Consider the following 19,030-nt stretch of genomic DNA (forward strand, 5'->3'; position numbering starts at 1 on the left):
TCAGTCTCTGAATGGTCTGAACCACCAGTTATTTTTACATAATATAAAAGCCTGAATATTCGTGCCTTTAAAATAAACACCTTTATCCAATATATATGTATACCAACCGAAATATTATATCAAACAATTCATTAATTTAAACCAATCATCATGCTGAAGTGTGTGAGTACAGTAAAAAGTCTTGTTGCGTTATACAACAAAAGCTAAACTGATAGAACTTGATTTTTAATAGATATATTGTGATATTGAATTCAAATAATTTTTATTCTACATTAAAATATTTTCAGTTTGTTAAGTAAAACAGTTTGATTTCTTAGCCTATTAACTAACTGACATCTAATCAAAATTTATATTTCAACTTGTAGTTTATACTAGGTTGGAGTGATACCGTGTTTTAGGACGAAAATAAACTATCCAGTTTTGTTTCATAGCTGACATTGATCTATAAATTATTCTGTGAAGTGACAAATATAAAATATTGTTTTGAGTGTCATATATTAAAATTTTATGTTTTTGTGGCAAAAATGGCACTTAATAATCACTTAAATATTAATAATTGTTACCAATCACACATACTTAGCTTTGTGTTCAAAAAGTACTACATGCTAAATTTGGACGTAGAAAAGAAGGAAAAATTATCTTCTATTGCCCTTTAAATATGCACCTTTAAAAATACTGAAAGATAACAAACACACTATATTATTTTTCACTAAACCTAATGAATTATGACTTTATACAACAATAAAAAATCGTATCTACTTATGTGATAATTAATCAGTTTTTAACGTTGAAATATTTCATATTAGTAATCATACATCCAGTCCTGTTATTTTTCATAGAAAATAGAAAAAAAACACCTTAGGTAACGTTTCTCGGTGATGCCGCAGGGCAATGTAGTACCTTTTCACTTTCACTGTTCCACTATAGATGTTTTTTCTCCTAGATCCACTTTCTCAATCGAAACAAGGTTTCTAGGCCACCTAGCCAAAGGCCATGGAACTATCCCCTGTTGGTACTGATGTCCATTTTTGATCGAACGTGAACCAGAATAGCCAAGCGAGTCGCCGTTCTTCTAAAAACACATCAGAGGAAACAAAATTGTTAAGTGTGGCCTGATTTTAAAAGGAATAACATCCGTTCTTGTTTGGTATGTTCATATCATTTCAATAAGTATAGACTATCTATCGTACTACATCCACATGTAAGACGCAAGGCTATCATTTTCTATTGTTGTAAATAATATCTTTAATAGTGACCAATATTTTATTCTTTCCTTCTCATGATGTCTGTGTGTGAAACAGAACACATTTTAAACATATAAGAATAATGTTTGACTTCAAGAAATAGACAAATCTTATCTTTTAATCGAATAAAAATGGATTTTTCTCATTGATACAAGTACAGAGGCCAAACGAACAAAGTTCTTATAGAGAAAAATATTTATTTATTTCAGAATAAACACTGTACACTTAGTAATTTAAAATAGATCTACTGAATAATATATCTTGATAAGTATTTCTGTGAGTACTGTACAAAAGTGTTGTACCGAAATCATGACAACAGGACATAATGTTAAAACTAAAGTTTGCATTTTGAACGTGCTGTACTACGTACTGTTTTAAAACGAGACTTCTTTCAGTGTAATTTTTGTTCACACACAGGCTATCGTCTTTTTTATTGTAACAGAATGGTTGAGACTATTCGCTGTAATGCTTGATCTAGGAATAAATAAAGTTGTGATTTTTTTTATTTTCACACATAAAAAGCTGAATGTTTGAGCTTCAATTCTAATATGATCATGCATGAACTTTTGTGTGTCTCCTAATGTAAAGTGTTAAGTTACCATAAGATTGTTGTGGGGTTTTGTTATAACAAAGCCACATCTAGCTAGCTATGTGCTTTGTCCAGCCCCTGATCGAGCCCCTGAATTTAGTGTTGTAACTCCGAAGTCTTACCGCTGTCTCACAGCATGACACTTTATCTTATTTGAAAGTTTATATTTTCACAGAAAAGGTGCATCACACTCGCCATGTACATTTTCTTGAAGCAATTGGGAATGATTCCAAAGATTATAGTTCCGGTTCTAATAAATTAGTCACACATTTTTTTGTATACTAAAACATATTCAGTTTTTACAGCAACGTTGATTCGACCTATTAAGTTAAATGTTTCATGACTCTGTACTGGTTTTGTTTGGTTTGTTTTGAATTTCGCACAAAGCTGCACGAGGGCTATCTGCGCTAGTCGCCCCTAATTTAGCAGTGTAAGACCAACGGGAAAGCAGCTAGTCATCACCACCCACAGCCAACTCTTCGGCTAGCCTTTTACCAACGAATAGTGGGATTGACCGCCACATTATAATGCCCTCACGGCTGTAAGGGCGAGCATGTTTGGTGCGACGAAGATTCGAACCAGCGATCCTCAGATTACGAGTCGAGTGCCTTAACCACCTGGTCATGCCGGGCCCTACTCTGTACTGAGACTCAATGATAAAACGTGGTTTCTCATACTTTTGTCCCCAGCGTGTAGTCTACAGATTTACAACGCTAAAATCAGGGGCTAGTTTTCCATTGGTGGGCACAGTAGATATAAATACGCTATAATAAAAAAAACACACACTCATACTTTTATTTTTTATAGTTTTAGCTTTGGTTATCATTTAAATAACAATTTTACTCAGTTTTATGTAAGTGCCTAGATTAATTGTTGGTGCGTGCTTTCTTTTTCTTTTCAAGTTCACACTATTAGATAATTTCAGGTTTTTGCTTCATTAGATCACCGTTGTAGTCACAACCAGATTCCCTGAGTCAATGTGTCAGCCTTAGATCTTACCTGCCTTACAAATTATTCTTTATTATACCCATTGTAAGACCTTTTTGTTCAGATATAACAAAATATTTCTATTATTACTTACACTTACTACTACAGGATGTTCGGAAAGTCACTGTGCAGTTTTGTATAATATTATAATTCAGATTTTGATCCCAGTATGGTTTTAACAACTGAAGAACGTGTATGGCTCGTCGAACACGTATTCCAAGAAGATGTGGTGCAACAGCGAGTTGCTGAAAAATTCCCAGATACACCTGTTCCACATCGCAATGCAGTTCGTAACCTTGTTGATAAGTTTCGGTAAACAGGATCAGTGGATGATGCCAAACGCTGTGGAAAGCCAGCAAAGCTATCGGGGGAGAAACTGTTGGATATTTCTGACAGTGTGATGCATAGTCCATCGAAATCATTACGAAAGTTAGCTCAGCAGCATGATATTGGTCTTGGAACTTCTCATAAGGCCGTCAGAAAGAAATTAAAGCTCTTCCCATATAAAATAATGGCGGTACAAGAACTGGAAGCAACTGATAATGAAAAATGAATGCGCTATTGCAGACGGTTTAACTGATTTATCGAAGAGAATACAGCTAATATGTTAGATGTGACCTTTTTCACCGACAAAGCATGGTTCCATCTCTCGGGTTACGTTAATTCACAAAATTCAAGATTTTGGTCATCCGAAACACCCCTACATGATTTCAGAGTTGGTTTGTGGGTTACGATTTCCAGACGTCGAATTGTTGGCCCTATTTTCTTTATGAACACAATAAACAGCGAGCGCTATTGTTCGGAGATTCTTCACACCTTCATCGGCCAGATGACAAGTGATAAAATCAATTACTCATGGTTTCAACAGGATGGTGCTACTGCCCACACATCTCACAGATCTATGTGATTATTAAAGGAATGTTTTGGAGACAGCATTATTTCCAAAGACGTGTGGCCCCCACGCTCACCAGATCTTAATCCACCAGACTTTTACCCCTGGAGAAGCAGCAAAATCTGTAGTGTATCGAGATCGTCCGCGCTCGCTGGATGACTTGAAAGCAGCGGTAACAGCATTCATTCAGTCTATTTCAAGCCAGCAACTGATAGCAGTGTTCAGAAACAAAATAAGAAGAATCCAAGTTTGTACTGATGCTAATGGGGGTCACTTTCAACATTGTTTATAATTGTCATTCATATCTACCTCTTGTATTCCATATTGAAACATGTCTGTTAATAAATATATAAGTGCACAGTGACTTTCCGAACACCCTGTATAACAAACAGGGAAATTATTTAAGTAAAACGATATAATACGCTTTGTTACTGTATAAACTTTATTTGAGTACTTTTGCAAGAAAGAAAATGTTTTCAAGAACTATTAATTTCACATAGAGCTGCTGTTTTGGTAAAATATGATTAATTAAAATGGATTTTTCCCACTAAAATTACTTCATACTTACTTTACTCAGACGTACAAATGATATTTTAAGTAGATTTGAGAAATTAGTCCGTATATGTTAAAAGAGTATTTGTAATTATGCACAGTCTATCAGATTATCAATATGTAAGTAAGTAAGACACATTTAATTTTTTGGTAGTACTAAATTTAGACAAAATCTACTTCAGTAAACAGTACCATAGTAACTTGCGCTGGGGACATTTTTAGTACCTAACGCTAAACCCTAAAAACAATATTATTCACGTTACGGTGAAAAAATTGATCTCAGCATAAAATAAAATATAAAACGGAAAAAATGTATATATATATGTATATAACACAAATATGGTGTGTCAGTTACAAAAATACAGAAGTACAGTATCTTAATTTATTTTGGTTAAAATGGCGTTTTCTAAATTTCAGTGATGTCGAGAAACCCACTTGTTGAGAAATATATATGCAAAAAAAAATATTTTACATAGAAGAGCGAACAACGTTTCGACCTTCTTCGGTCATCGTCAGGTTCACAAAAAAAAAAAAAAAAGTTGTTCGCTCATCTATGTAAAATATTTTCTCAACCCAAACGAGCTGTTTTTGCATATAAGTTTTCTAAATTTGTTTGCTTTTACTTACACTATGATGGGTTAAGCTGTCAAAAATAGTTGTGGGTATAAAAATTAATTGAGTGATTTTCTTTAGCATGAAATTGTCATTTCGCAAGTGAAACTAAAACCAATAAGGGTTCTGGGAATTTGTATGTAGAGCTTGAATAAGTTAAATTCAATTAAAATAAACAGGAACTTGACACAGCTGTTTGAATTTGAAATAGAAACTAATTTTTGTTCAATCATCACAGAAAAAAGCATGTGATCTAGTTATATTTCTGTTGAAGTGATTTAGAGTTTTACATACAGTGTGTACCAAACAATTACGCAAGTTTTGTTTTTATGAATATCTTAAAACCTCTATGTTTGATTTAAATGACATTCATAAAGATTAATTATCATGTAATCATACATAAGTTGTGTAACTTTCATGAAAACTTACTAACAAATAAGAAAATTATAAGAGGTTTTCTAAAATGTCATGAATTACACAATGCCGAATTATTAAGCAAGTTTTGTTTCTTGCAGATTTTAATCGAAACTATGGGCGAAAGGAAGAATTTAATATCAGAGGAGAAAAAAATATATAAATAGTTTTTTATAGCAATAAATAAATTAATTATCTCCTCCTAATCCTTATGTATTAAGTGGTTTCTTGGTTTCGTTTGGTTATTAAGGATTAATTGTATTAGGTTTATTTATTACTACCTCCAAAGGCTTCTGTATTTGTACTGTAGAACAATTTGTCTGGAACTTTTTTAATAATTTGGCACAAAATAATTCATGACTATTTAGAAAACCTCCTATACCTTCATTGTTTTTCTGTGGGTTTTAATGACAGTTATACAAATTGTGTATAATAACATAATAGTAAACTTGTAAAAATTTCACCTAAATCAGTTTTATGCTTTTTGAAATTTTTGTAAAAACAAAACTTGCGTAATAATTTGGAACACACTTTATGGAAACAATGTTTTTTGTAACATAAAAAACACAGAGCAGTATTAAAATAATGATATTAGACAAATTACAAAGATAGATCTGACCAGGAAATAGCTTTGCTTGAAACCATATTCAGTTTCAGACTTTTAGCTGTAGCATCTCAGAATGTCACGTCTTATTCAAAAAAGAGAGACCAGAGTTCTTCAATGTTTCTATCTATATCATGCCATATACAAGTATAAGGGTATAATGTAGGATAGCTCACAGCTGAGTAACACTTTGTCAGTTTAGAATATCTCATACGGTTAAACAAGCGTAGGAAAACAAATGAACTTAAATACACTTGCATAAAAGTGTATTCATTCCTTAAGTTAAGAAAAGTTTACTCATAATGTTTAAATACTACAAAGTTTTCCATTGATATACATTCCTACACTATTTGATCTTAAGAAACGTTGACCAAAACAGTTACATGGTACCATTATGTTTTATTGACATAATATGGCATTTCTTGTAATGTATATATATATATACACACATATAGATTGGTAGAAAATAATTCAACTGCACCGTTAAAGAAATCTTTTTTAATGTAAGAACAAACGAACAAGTGGAAGGAAACCGTTTAATTGAAAAGTACATTTAAAGTATCAGTTTCTCCAATATAGTTCAGTCTTCATTTTCAGTTTTTTTTAAGATGCAGCTTTTAGTTACTTAGAACTTCCAACCAAAAACAGTCTAAATAACCTAAACTATTCATTAATGAAATTGATTCTGCACAGTAAGCCAGCCAAAACAAATAAATATCAAACATCATTCCACAACAAAAAGTAAAATACTAACGATTAAAACGCGAAGAGTCATCAAATGAATATACATTTTAACAACATTTTCGGTTGTAATCCCAATAAACAGTTTGGTGCTGAGCATCAACCACGCTATTTTAATGATCTAACACCGAAGTTGTTTGTTGAATTGTCCGACCTAGTTGCAACAAGTTTATTCTGAAACTTATTTTAAATGTTATTCTCTGCTTTATTCTATTTATTACTATTATAAAAGCTATCATTATTTAAATCTCATTTATAATGTTTAACTCTCGATTAAATAGAATCTAAGTATAATAGCGACATTATTTTACCTAAAGTTTCCTTTATGTCACAAGTTTCAAATCAAACAAACATCCTGTACTGTAACAGCAAGGTTTTACAGGAACGTTAATTGAATATTTTTAAATAGAGTAAAAATATCAAAATGTATATACTATCGAAAACGATATGGCGAAGTGCGCAATGATTTATAGATAAATTACTTTATATACGTTTACAGCTCTATAGGTGAACATCAACCAACGTTATTAAACTATAAATTGTAGCTTTCTGTTTCTGTATACTTTTGTAAGTGTTTTTTGCCATCCAGCTGTTCAGAAGACTGAAAAAGATAATGTTGCTTGGACGAATTTGTATAGGGTGCTTACGAATATCTGCATCTGATCTGGTGTTTTCATGAAATGTTGTGAGTGAATGCTTCTAATGTTGATGATCTGTATACTCCTAAATCTATTGCTGTTGAAAATATATTTATATATATGTACACACACACAGTCTATTTAGAATTATAATTGTGTTTAGGCCTGGCATGACCAGGTGATTAAAATGCTCGACTCGTAATCTGAGGGTGGTGGGTTCGAATCCCCGTTACATGCTCTCCCTTTCAGCGGTGGGGGCGTTATAATGTTACGGTCAATCCAATTATTCGTTGGCAAGAAATTAGCTCAAGAATTGGCGGTGGGTGGTGATAACTAACTGCCTTCCCTGTAGTCTTACGCTGCTAAATTAGAGATGACTAGTGCAGATAACCCTCGTGTACCTTTGCGCGAAATTAAAAAACAAACAAACCAATAATTGTTCTTACTAATTTATTTGGACTAAAACGGGCACATCTTTGAAAACTTTGTCACAGTTATAACAGGCACAGTTTTATCTAGATCTCACTCTTACTATATATCCTTGTTGGTAGTACTGTTTTGATCTTCTATACAAACAAATTCAATTATTTGGGAATTTTCTTTTAAGTTTGTCATGTTTAAATGTCATATAAATATTCATATATAGTATTTATCATTAAACCATTGTCGGTAGAAAAGTCTTTATTGTCAATTCATTCGTATTTTATTATTTTATGACACCATACTCTTATCACTACATTCGAAAATTGCAGTTAAAACGTGCCTCTAAGTTTAATGTTAAATTACTGGAGTTTTAGGTCTGTTTGAAATTAAAATGCGGAGTGAAAGAAGATTTATAGTATTTGTTCTACTGAAATAAAGTAACGTGACCTTACAATAATTATATACCTCTTTGCCTCTTTAATTAAAATAAATTATAACAGATACTGAAATACTTTTAAGTCAAAGAAGTACAACAAAAAGATCGAAGCCGTTACACAAAATTCGCCAAAACAAGCAAAAACAACTAGTTGAAATGATATAATGAAATAATCATATAGTCATGCACAGTTATAATCAGTTCCTTAGTTTCTGTTAAAAGAAAAGGTGGGAGAAAAATGTATACACTATAGTACCCACGTGCTTTTTGGGCTGGTTGCATTAGTAGTTTCACTAAGAATATAAAACGTCAAATTTGAAACTGCATACGAAATTAATGCCTTTTGACTTTCTCAACCCCAGAACTCCTGGCAGAACCTCACAGTTTTTAAACATATCCTTCTAAGCTGTCTATGCACCTACTTATTGTGGGTCCTTGCTATTACTGATTACAGTAAAATGTAAACACAAATAACAGTAACACTTCAGTTAATTCTATTAATAACTACCGGAACCTTAAGTTTATTTTCACAGAAAATAAGTAATTTTTCCCAATTCTTTATATTGAAGGTTGTAACAATGAAAAACTGAAAATTGCTCAATGTGATGCAGTACGTGAAACTTTTCGGTAATGAAGGGTATGAAAACATGACGGTGATTTCAAGATGTCTCTGGACTGAGCAAATGTTAAAAGACGGCCCGCAAACACCGGAATAAGAAAATATACGAAAACTATCGCTTATACGACAACCTTTGGTGATTTATCATCCAGCTCATGTTGTAAGAAGCTATTGTGTCTGTGAAAAAAAAATTAGTTCATTCAACTAAGGTTATACATATATATATAGTAGCCAAATGTCTGTCTGCCTGTCTGTCACACTCTGTATACAATTTTCTTTACTGAAATAACACATGAAATGATAAAAGACGGTTATAAACGGCCCACTAGACAATCATATTGCATATACATATATGCTATTATCCAAACTATTGGGTTGACTGTAATTTTAGTGATTTATTTATCACTATTTCTAGAATAATTGTCATTTAGTTGTTTGTACAGCAGTCTGCTAGTATTAACACAGTGTAGCGGTTATTTTAACACAGGTTTACATTAACAGCGTGTAGCGGCTACATCAACTGGTATAAAAGCAATATTAACATAGTGTAAGGGCTATATTAACTCATAGTAAAGGTTATATTAATAAAATATAATGATTATATAAACTTAGTATACATAGAGTACACTAATTTTCAGTCAGAATAATAAAAAAGATAAGTAATAAAAATTTTGTTGAAGTAAAAAAGACTACAAACAAAAATATAAGGATGAGACATTTACACATAGATCATCTCTTCATGACATTCAAAATAAAATTTAATGTTACACTGTGAAATGCACCCTTGATATTATTACAGAGGAAGTTATATATTTCTGACTGTTGGTATGCAGTTTGTTTACCATAATATTATGGTTATATCAGAGTAAGCATCATCGTAGTACAACTAACAGCACAGGACTTACGTACAAGGAAACTAAGATGAGCCAAAGCATGGCTTGATTGTTACAAAATATTATAGGCTCTCGCTACAAAGTAGGTAGATTATTTGTTTGTTTGGCTTTAAACACAAGAGCTACACAAGGGGCTTTCTGTGCTTTACACACCAAAGGTATCAAAATCAGGTTTCTAGCGATGTGAGTCCCCAAAAATCATTCTATTTCGCTACTGGGGAGAACAGGTCGGTCGAATCGACTGATTTCGTAATCATTTTGTACTCGTACATCTTATAGTGCGTGATCTGAGTATAGCTGCATCACCCTTATGTTATTGTTTGCATTCTTCTTAATACTGCTTTCCTTACAATACCCTACAATATTTTACATTTACAAAGTATGTTTATTTCGTGTCATAATTCAGTTGAGCTGAGAAAAATAAGATGAAATACACAGTATAACTGAGCCCTTGGTGGTCAATGTGTGCAGTTATTTACTATCAGAAGAACTATTTTCAATGTCTTTCAGAACTGAAACATGCACTAACAGAAATATGGAGTTTTTGTTATTTATGGGAAATTTTGTCCTTAGTTTAAAAATGATTAATTTAAAGTTGATCTCAAATGAATATTTATTTGGATATTTATGTTTCTTTTAGTACGTGTAAAATAAACACTGTTCAAACTATCTTATGGTATAGTTTTTGATTTTGTTCCTGAAAACTAACATAAGAAATAATTGTGCCTAAACGTCATTTTATGATATAAATTTAACCCTGTGAGTTTCTTGCTTATTTTTCTCCCTCTAGTACAGCGGTAACTCTACGGATTTACAACGCTAAAATCAGGGACTCAATTCCTCTTGTTGAACCCACTAGATAGCCCGATGTGGCTTTGTTATAACAAAACATACACACTCTTGCTTATTTTATTAGAAGCGACACAGATAAGCGGCAATTCAATTTTACAAACAGCAACCTTTTAAAAGTGGCTACGCTAAAATAAACAGTTCCTTCCTGGGGACGTGATAATTTTTATCCATAGTTTTAAATAAACGAATATTCTCGTTCTGGTTTACAACCAGCTATCTGTTTTAATCTATTTAGCCTAAAAAACTCTTTAATAAGCACATTTGTTACAGACTAATTAAATAAAAATGAAAGTTAATCCAGAATGTTTCATACTAGAATAGTACATTCGTGAGATCAGAATAAGATAAAATAGGTTGAATATTAATACGAGGTCTGTTCAAAAAATACGCAAACTGACGTCATAAAACAAAATGTACTTTATTTAGAAGTTACAGGTCTGGGACCCCTTCAAAGTACTCTCCTCCCCAACGCACACACTTATCCCAACGGTGTTTCCACTTGTTGAAACAGTCCTGGTACGCTTCTTTTGTAATGTCCTCCAGCTCCTTCGTTGCATTTGCCTTAATCTCGGGAATCGTCTCAAATCTTCTTCCTTTCAAGGGTCTTTTGAATTTGTGGAACAAGAAAAAATCGCAAGGAGCAAGGTCAAGTGAGTAGGGGGGGTGGGGAAGAACAGTGATCGAGTGTTTGGCCAAAAACTCACGAGTTCTGAGGGCTGAATTTCGCAGCAACGCGGTGCATCTTCAATGTTTCGGTCAAAATCTCGTAACAAGATCCAACTGATATCCCACACTGTTCAACAAGCTCCCTGACAGTCAGACGTCAATTTGCCCGCACCAGGGTGTTGATTTTGTCGACGTATGGGTCGTCAGTTGACGTGGAAGACCGTCCAGGACGCTCATCATCTTCAATGGACTGTCGACCATCCTCGAAACGTTCATGCCACTTGAAACATGCCGTACGCTTCATAGCAACATCACCGTAAGCCTTGTTAAGCATAGCAAAAGTTTCAGTCGCAGATTTTCCAAGTTTAACACAAAATTTCACAGCAAGTCGTTGCTCCTTCAGATCATTCATTCTGAAATCCGCCAAACGAAAAAATCGCACTTCACTTAAAACCGCGTAACTAATACACAAATGAAGATATCTGCAATCGGGAAATGGCGTCGTAATCAGCTGATCTGTGTGAACCTAGCGACACCAAGAGGATTCCCTTGGAACCAACTGGAGCCGCGCAATTCACACAGTCCGTGTATTTTTTGAACAGCCCTCGTATGCCCTAAGAGAGAGAATGCGAAAAACGGGCGACCCACGTTAGGCCACTTGCCAAATAAAGGATGAACAAATCAAGCGAAAGTATAAAGTATACCTTAACATCCAAACACAATTTTTTGGAGTTTGGTTTGTTAGCAATGTTTGTATAGTATGTTACAGCTTGCATCATCTGATAAGCATACAAGCTTGATTAAAGTGTCTTCAACGACGAAACTTACATTCATTAATGTTTACCAGTGATTTCATGTAACCTAGCTTTGAACTGATTATTAAAGCTGGAAAGTCTTCTCACTAATTAATATTACTTCAGCTTGTCCAAGTTGTGGCCTCACAAATTCCGTTAGAAGAGGAAGTCTCCCGATATCTATATGTAGGTGGCAATTCTGTCGAGAATAACAGCCTTATTCTAAATTAGAGAATATATATCGTGAGCTTGTTGTGCTTATTTTATTTAGTTTTTCAACGTCAAATATCAAGACAGATTGATTGCTGACAAAACAAAATGAACACTGTAAGTAGACCAATTGTTTTTTCATTGGGTTAGAAGATTTCCACATATATATAAATATTCACAATATTGTTACTTATTATATTATTATATAACAATAAATTATAATTACTGGATAAATTGTTTAGATTTAAAATTATGTTAAATTCTTATTTATATGATAAAAATAACCAAATTTTATTTAACAATATCTTTAAAACCTATCGACAGAAGCTGTATTGTTTGAATGTATATCGTACATTTATTTTATCTTCTAGTTTGTTGTTGCTGTTTGTGTGTTCTTGGATGGGATAGCGTACGCTGTTCCTCACCGATACCGTTATGGTTCCCACTTGTATGTCCATCCGCAAACCATTTATGGAGTTTATGGTCAGCCTCAGGCTGGAGCTTATGCTGGCCAGACACCTTACGGCCTGCCTCAGATGGGAGCTTATGCCCGGAATAAACCAGCTCATGACCAAAGCTACGGCAACTCACAGTCTTACGGCCGTAAAATACATTATTCTATACATAATCCTCATTCCAGAAGTCGTATGCAAGTCAAAGAGACGCACGTGAAGATAGATCGTAAAATGAATACCAAAGAAGCCGAGAAAGCGCTTCATGACATAATGGGATCCATGCACAGTGGTGAGAAAGGATTCAGAGACTTTCTGTCAAGTATTGGATTCTAATTTAACACCACATTGAAATACTCATTAAATTTTCACCGACAGACAAAAGTACTCATGGACGGAGAATTCTTAAAATAAAAAAAAATAAAACTGCTTTATTTCTACAATTCTCATGTTATCCAAGTTGTGTGTCACTATAAAAATAGCTTTTGACAGTACAGTTTAAAATGGTTAACACTTGTGTAAGAGATGAAATCTGCTCATAAGGGACAAACGAATTTAAATTTATGGGTTTATGTTTTTAGACCGATTTGTATGTACATAATAATATTGATGTTCTTCACTGGTTATGTTTAAGAATGAATAAACAATCTTACAACAAACTTACCTGTTGTCAGTATTTCAATGGTATGATTCCATTCTACAAAATAAAATTGATTCATTTATATGAACAAAATGAGTACGTAATTTAAGACTAGACTCAAAATTCCTTTATTAAAACTGACTATTTAAGAACAGTAGTTTGAAAGAAATAAAAATAGTTTCAATGTAACCATCATTTGTACGACAAAAATATGTTAAAATATTGTAAATGAAAAATGTTGTTTAAATTCCCTTCTGCTGAATATTATTTTCCAAAATAATGAAAACAACCAACGAAATATACTTTGCAAATAGTTGGTACTTTCTAAATAAAGGAAATGTTTTATTCATGTAGTCAGAACTGCAGAGTACGTGAATCTTTTTCCGAGTAAAAAGTATACTTTTTCTTCTACGTAAAGAAAGTAGGTGATTTACATTTTAAAAAAAATTATATTTAAAAAAATCAAAAGTTGGTGGGCCTTTTAAGAACCTCTCCCCCCTAATACTCATTTGTATATTCTTACATAAGCATTCAACGTGATATAAGTAAACAAAACTACATCTGTAATTGCACATTGATAATTTAAAACAGGAATCATAACATAAAAGTAAATTAGACTAAATGTGATTCGTGATACAAAACGTTCAGTGGGACGAGACTGCTAAGTTTGATAATGAAATTTTTTGTATGTCAAATATTTGAAGGCGACGGTATTTTAAATATCTCCTCAATAGGTCATCAGAACTTCATAATACTAAATAGTGTTTTCTTTGAAAACAAAATATATATAATGACTGGCTCACAAGTTTTGGGAATGTCTGTACATATTATAGCAAAATGTTTGAATTTCTTGTTATTCCTTCTTCCGCTTATTTTTATATTACATGATAACTCAAACAAAACGATAGAGTCAACCCAATTTCACTGAGGTGCTATAGTTTATGAGTATTCAATCACTAGCAGTAATTAAATGAAAAATCACAATTTTAGTGTAAACGATGTTATTATTATCGCTTAAACTTTGTTTTTTCAATAAATTTAAAAAGCTTGTGACACAGGAATTACCAGCTAATAATACATAAACAACATATTTTACACTTAGAACCTTATTATATTTAGGACTTGGTTATAAATATAATTTTTCTATATATATTGAAGTAGTGCACTAAAAAACAAGCAAACAAGTGAAGAAAAATTTTCAAAAATTAAGTAAATCTAGGGATGAGTAATATCATTTCTTCATAAACAATGTAAACAAGACAGTAGGAATGCAATTTTATCTTCCCTGCATAATAGCACAGGCAGTAATTAATATATATATAAAACTATTCAATAACAATTAAGTTTAATTTATCCACAGCGGTATGTCTGCGGAATTAGTACGATAGAAACAGGGTTTCGACACCTGTTATGGACATAAAACACAGATAGTTCGTTATGTAAATTTGTGTTTAACTTCAAAGTGCTACTGTTAGCATTCTACTGTACTGTGTGCATGTGCTATTATTTAGGGATGTGGTAAAATAATTCATAATACCTTATTTGCATTTTACACTTACTTCCTTTTTGAAACGTGTGTTTTTAATGTGTATAACATAGTAACAAATATAAGTATATTTAATTTTTTGTACCTTTACGCCATGTTTAAATTTTAAATACAGACATTAGGTTTGTTTGTTTTTGAATTTCGCGCAAAGCGACTTGAGGGCTATCTGCACTCGCCATCTCTAATTTAGCACTGTAAGACTAGAGGGAAGGCAGCTAGTCATCACCACCCACCGCCAACTCTTGGGCTACTCTCTTACCAACAAATAGTGGGATTGACCGTCACATTATAACGGCTAAAGGGGCGAGTATGTTTGGTGCGACCGGGATTCGAACCCGCGCCCCTCAGATTATGAGTCGAACGCCTTACCCACCTGGTCATGCCGTTGGGATATAAATATTCAAGAAATCATGTTATATATATATATTTATGAATAGTGATATGAAAAGTATTTACTATTTGTTCAGATGATGAAGGTATTGTCAAATAATTTAATTTTTCATAGAATCTCATTAATTTATGAACATAGCTACCCAGTGGCACAGCGGTATTTCTGCGGAGTTATAAACGTTCAAAACTTGTAGTGAGAACAGCACAAATAGTCCACTGTGTAGCTTTGCACTCAACTGCAAACAAAAAATAATAATTAATATAAAATTAACATTATATTTTTTATTTTAAAATACAAAAGTAAATAAATAAAAATAAAGGAAGAAAAAATATCATCTCAGCGTTGTGTTCTAATAAGATCCACAATTTATTTAAAAATAGGCTTTGAAACAGTATTAAAATATACAAATAAAACTTAAATTATTTAGAAAATAAAAGCTAAGGAACATATTTCAACAATAGTATATTTTTGAAATACCCCATACTTGTTATATTGAGCTGGCTACTGCTTAAGCGTCTATTTTCTAAGTTTTGGTTTAGGAACCCTATGGAATATTTTAAAATCGTTTTATGAACTTATGCAAGCCACGCACCATAGAGCTGAGTTTTTATTTCTTCCGTGGTTAAGATCCGTTACGGCGAAGAACCAAATTGCACTCCATACTTTGGAGCTGTGGGTTATAAAAGTGAAGGCCATATCCCACCCTCCAGTCTGACAATAGCAGACCAACAGGCTCCCAGGTGGCACAACGGTATGTCTGTGGACTCATACTGCTAAAAACCGGATTTCAATCCCCATGGTAGGCACAGCACAGATATCCCATTGTGCACCTTTGTGCTCAATTCTAAACAATAAAGCAACCCAATAGCTGATGCTGTATAGTATCGACTAGTTTTCATCCCTTTTGTCTATCACCTAACATTAGGGACGACGAGAGCAGATAGGTTTATAGTAGCTTTGCGTGAAATTCAACTAATAAACAATTTTGTAAGCAGAAAAAAACGATAATTTGAGGTCAGAATAGCTAACTTAAAATTCGTTGTAAAAAAAAAAAGCAATGAATAAATCGGTTGTTTTTGCCACGTGATATATGAAAATCAAAGTAGTAATTAGGCTGGTACTAAAATCCTTGCATGGCCAAGCAACCACAAACAGTAAAATATACGTGAATCAAAAAAATATTAAAAATGAAAAAAAAATCAGATTCTAAGTTGAAATGAGTGACCGCGGTTACACTCCTTTGTTGAACATCTTTTTTCCACTGAAATAATATTGTTTAATATTTGTAAACTTGATGTAGTGTTTGTTGTATTTAATATCTACAGTAACCTGAGTTTCCGAGGTACGTCCAGTCATTTTCAATGTTCTTAATTCATACGATAAATGTTGTCCTTTTCTTGTTTTATATTAATTTTTGTACAAAGTACCTTTTGTATAAATATTCATCAACGGAGGGAAAAATTCTTGTTGCCTATATTATAACCAAGGTATACATTTTCAAAAAAATAAACTACATTTCTTCTTATTCCATTAAACTAATTAAATACAATAAAATAAATCATTTGTTATTATTATCTCGTTATTATGTATATTTAAATAAAAATCAGAATATCACTAAAATTATATTATTTTTACATAAGTTAATTGCAAATGTCAGAATATAGAAATATATCTATTCTTCAGGTATGAAGCCAAAAAATGGTTCATATTAAAATTGTAACACACAATAATTTAAGCAGTGTTGTAGCATCTATGTTCCTTTTACCTGACTTGTAAAAAAAAATTATGTTGATCAACTTCTATGTTTCCGCAAATACTTAACAAGTCAGAACTAAAACTAACTCAAGACTATCGACTCTTAAAAGTAAACTTCTGTATAATAACGTTTAAACCGAAGAATGTTCGATAATGTAATGCTTTCGTTTTAAAGATCTAAACTTATTTCTGAAAATATATGTTCGATTGTTTATTGTAGTGCATAACTACACAAAAGATTATATATCTGTGATCTGTCTTCCGCGAAGAATCAAAATCCAATTTTAGCTTTGTAAGTCTGTTAACTTAGAACTGATCCATCAGGAAACCTGACAATTACAAAAAATGCCTTAAAATATAGTTATATGGTTACCAAACATAAATTATTTTTTTAAATTTGTTGCAATTTACACGAAAAAATATAATCGTTAAAAAGGTAAAACACAATATCTATATAAATATAATAGTATGTCTGTTGGATTTCCACATAAGTACTTTGCAAAGAGTAGATGGAACTTCACCAAAATTGATGTGGAGGTTAACTAGGTCTATGCAGGAGTACATACAAATTTTTAGTTTTGTGGTTTTTATGGGCGTTTTTTACCATTACTTTGCCCCATGTTGAAAGATCTTCACCAAATTGAGTCTATGGGAAAATACGTGCAAATTTTTGGTATCACATTTTGTGTTTTGCAGTTTTATAGGTATTTTTTAGAATTATGTATAAGGTAATCAACTTTTTAATTCGTAATATAACTTTTCATTAATCATGGATTTACATAATTTCCTTCTAGAGAACGCTGCATATTCCAGTAGTAGTCAATAAATTGTATTAATTGTGATTGTGGCGTTCTCTGTAAGCCTATATGCGAACTACTTTTTTTTGTGTGTTGTTATTAAATGGAATAAACTATATCATATAAACTTTAGAAAACAATAATTAAAGTACTTAGGAGAATAGTTGTATCTTTTGAATGACGACCATGTTTGTCAGTTATATATTTTTTGTTACAAAATATTCTGCCAATAAAATAAACCTATCAAATTAAGATTGTTACTCAGTAAGTTATCTAATCTATCTTCTACTACTGAATAGTATCAAGTTGAAAAACTTAACTTTACGTTAAATTAAAACTTCTTACAATTTACAGCAGAGCTAAAATCACTTAAAGGAATAAAAACAAGAAATGCTATAATTTCTTAATTATTGTCACTTTGGTTTGATATAAGCGTCATTATAAGCAGCTGATTCAGCGGTAAAAATCGTATTACATACACAATATTGCTGTTATCCTTTAAAGGTTGCCAATTTTTCAACTAAATATTATGTATGGGACAGAACTCCATTAAGAATAGTTATGTACTTACTAATAGAATTTTCAAAGAAGAAAGGTGGAAGTACAGTAAATTTATTAATACCAGTAGATCATAAATTATTGTATAACACCACTAAATGTTAATTGTTCCTATATAGACACACAACAAACTGTGAAGTATAATTTTCTAATAGATGGTGTTACTGTAAGGATCAAACCTACCAATAAGGCAAACTTGTTCATTCTGAAGTATCACTGCTTAATAACTAATAATCAGTAAGAGCAATAAACAATTACTATGTTGTTAATACATTATTAGAAAAATCATAATTCCTTTATGAAGGCTCGCAATAATATATGTAAAATTAGTGTTATGCTATAAAATTACGTATTTAAATTAAACTAAATAGTTAATTTTTACAAAAGTAAATATAATGAACTATAGATACTTTAATTCAGGTTGTTTATTAAGGGGAGCTTTCTCTAATTTAATAATTTCTTAGTACAGTGTAACAATTTTGTGTTCCTTAAATACAACTTGGATAACTTGAATCGTTGGTTGTTCGCTTCGTTTCTTCTTTGTGGGTATTTGGGTATGTTTAATTTTTATACACCGAGGAGGGTCAGATGCACAAGACCTCTTCCTCCATCCCTAGCTTTCATGTCGGCTACTATTAAGAATTTGTTGTTGTAGTGCTTTTGGGTCAGAGTATCCCACAGTACTCCGGCCTTTTCGCTGGTTGTTTAACTTTTGAGCTCAGATG

General features: G+C 32.3%; 1 protein-coding gene across 2 annotated transcripts in view; it reads left to right on the forward strand.

Annotated features, from left to right (window-relative positions):
- The window catches only part of LOC143255626 (uncharacterized), a 40,545-nt gene extending 27,317 nt beyond the window's left edge, over nt 1-13,228 (forward strand). The window contains exons 3-4 of one of the 2 annotated variants that reach the window (XR_013030764.1): nt 944-1,147; nt 12,538-12,626. Coding sequence is in view for 1 of the 2 variants with exons in the window: in XM_076511573.1 (XP_076367688.1) it covers nt 12,275-12,283; nt 12,538-12,954 (426 nt within the window). In the remaining variant the exon portion in view is untranslated. Of the gene's footprint in view, nt 1-943; nt 1,148-11,609; nt 12,284-12,537 lie in introns of those variants that run through there. The other variant, XM_076511573.1, reaches the window with a different exon arrangement.
- Nucleotides 13,229-19,030: the final 5,802 nt, after the last annotated feature.

The sequence above is a fragment of the Tachypleus tridentatus genome, chromosome 1 (genome assembly GCF_004210375.1).
Source record: "Tachypleus tridentatus isolate NWPU-2018 chromosome 1, ASM421037v1, whole genome shotgun sequence".
NCBI lineage: Eukaryota > Metazoa > Arthropoda > Merostomata > Xiphosura > Limulidae > Tachypleus > Tachypleus tridentatus.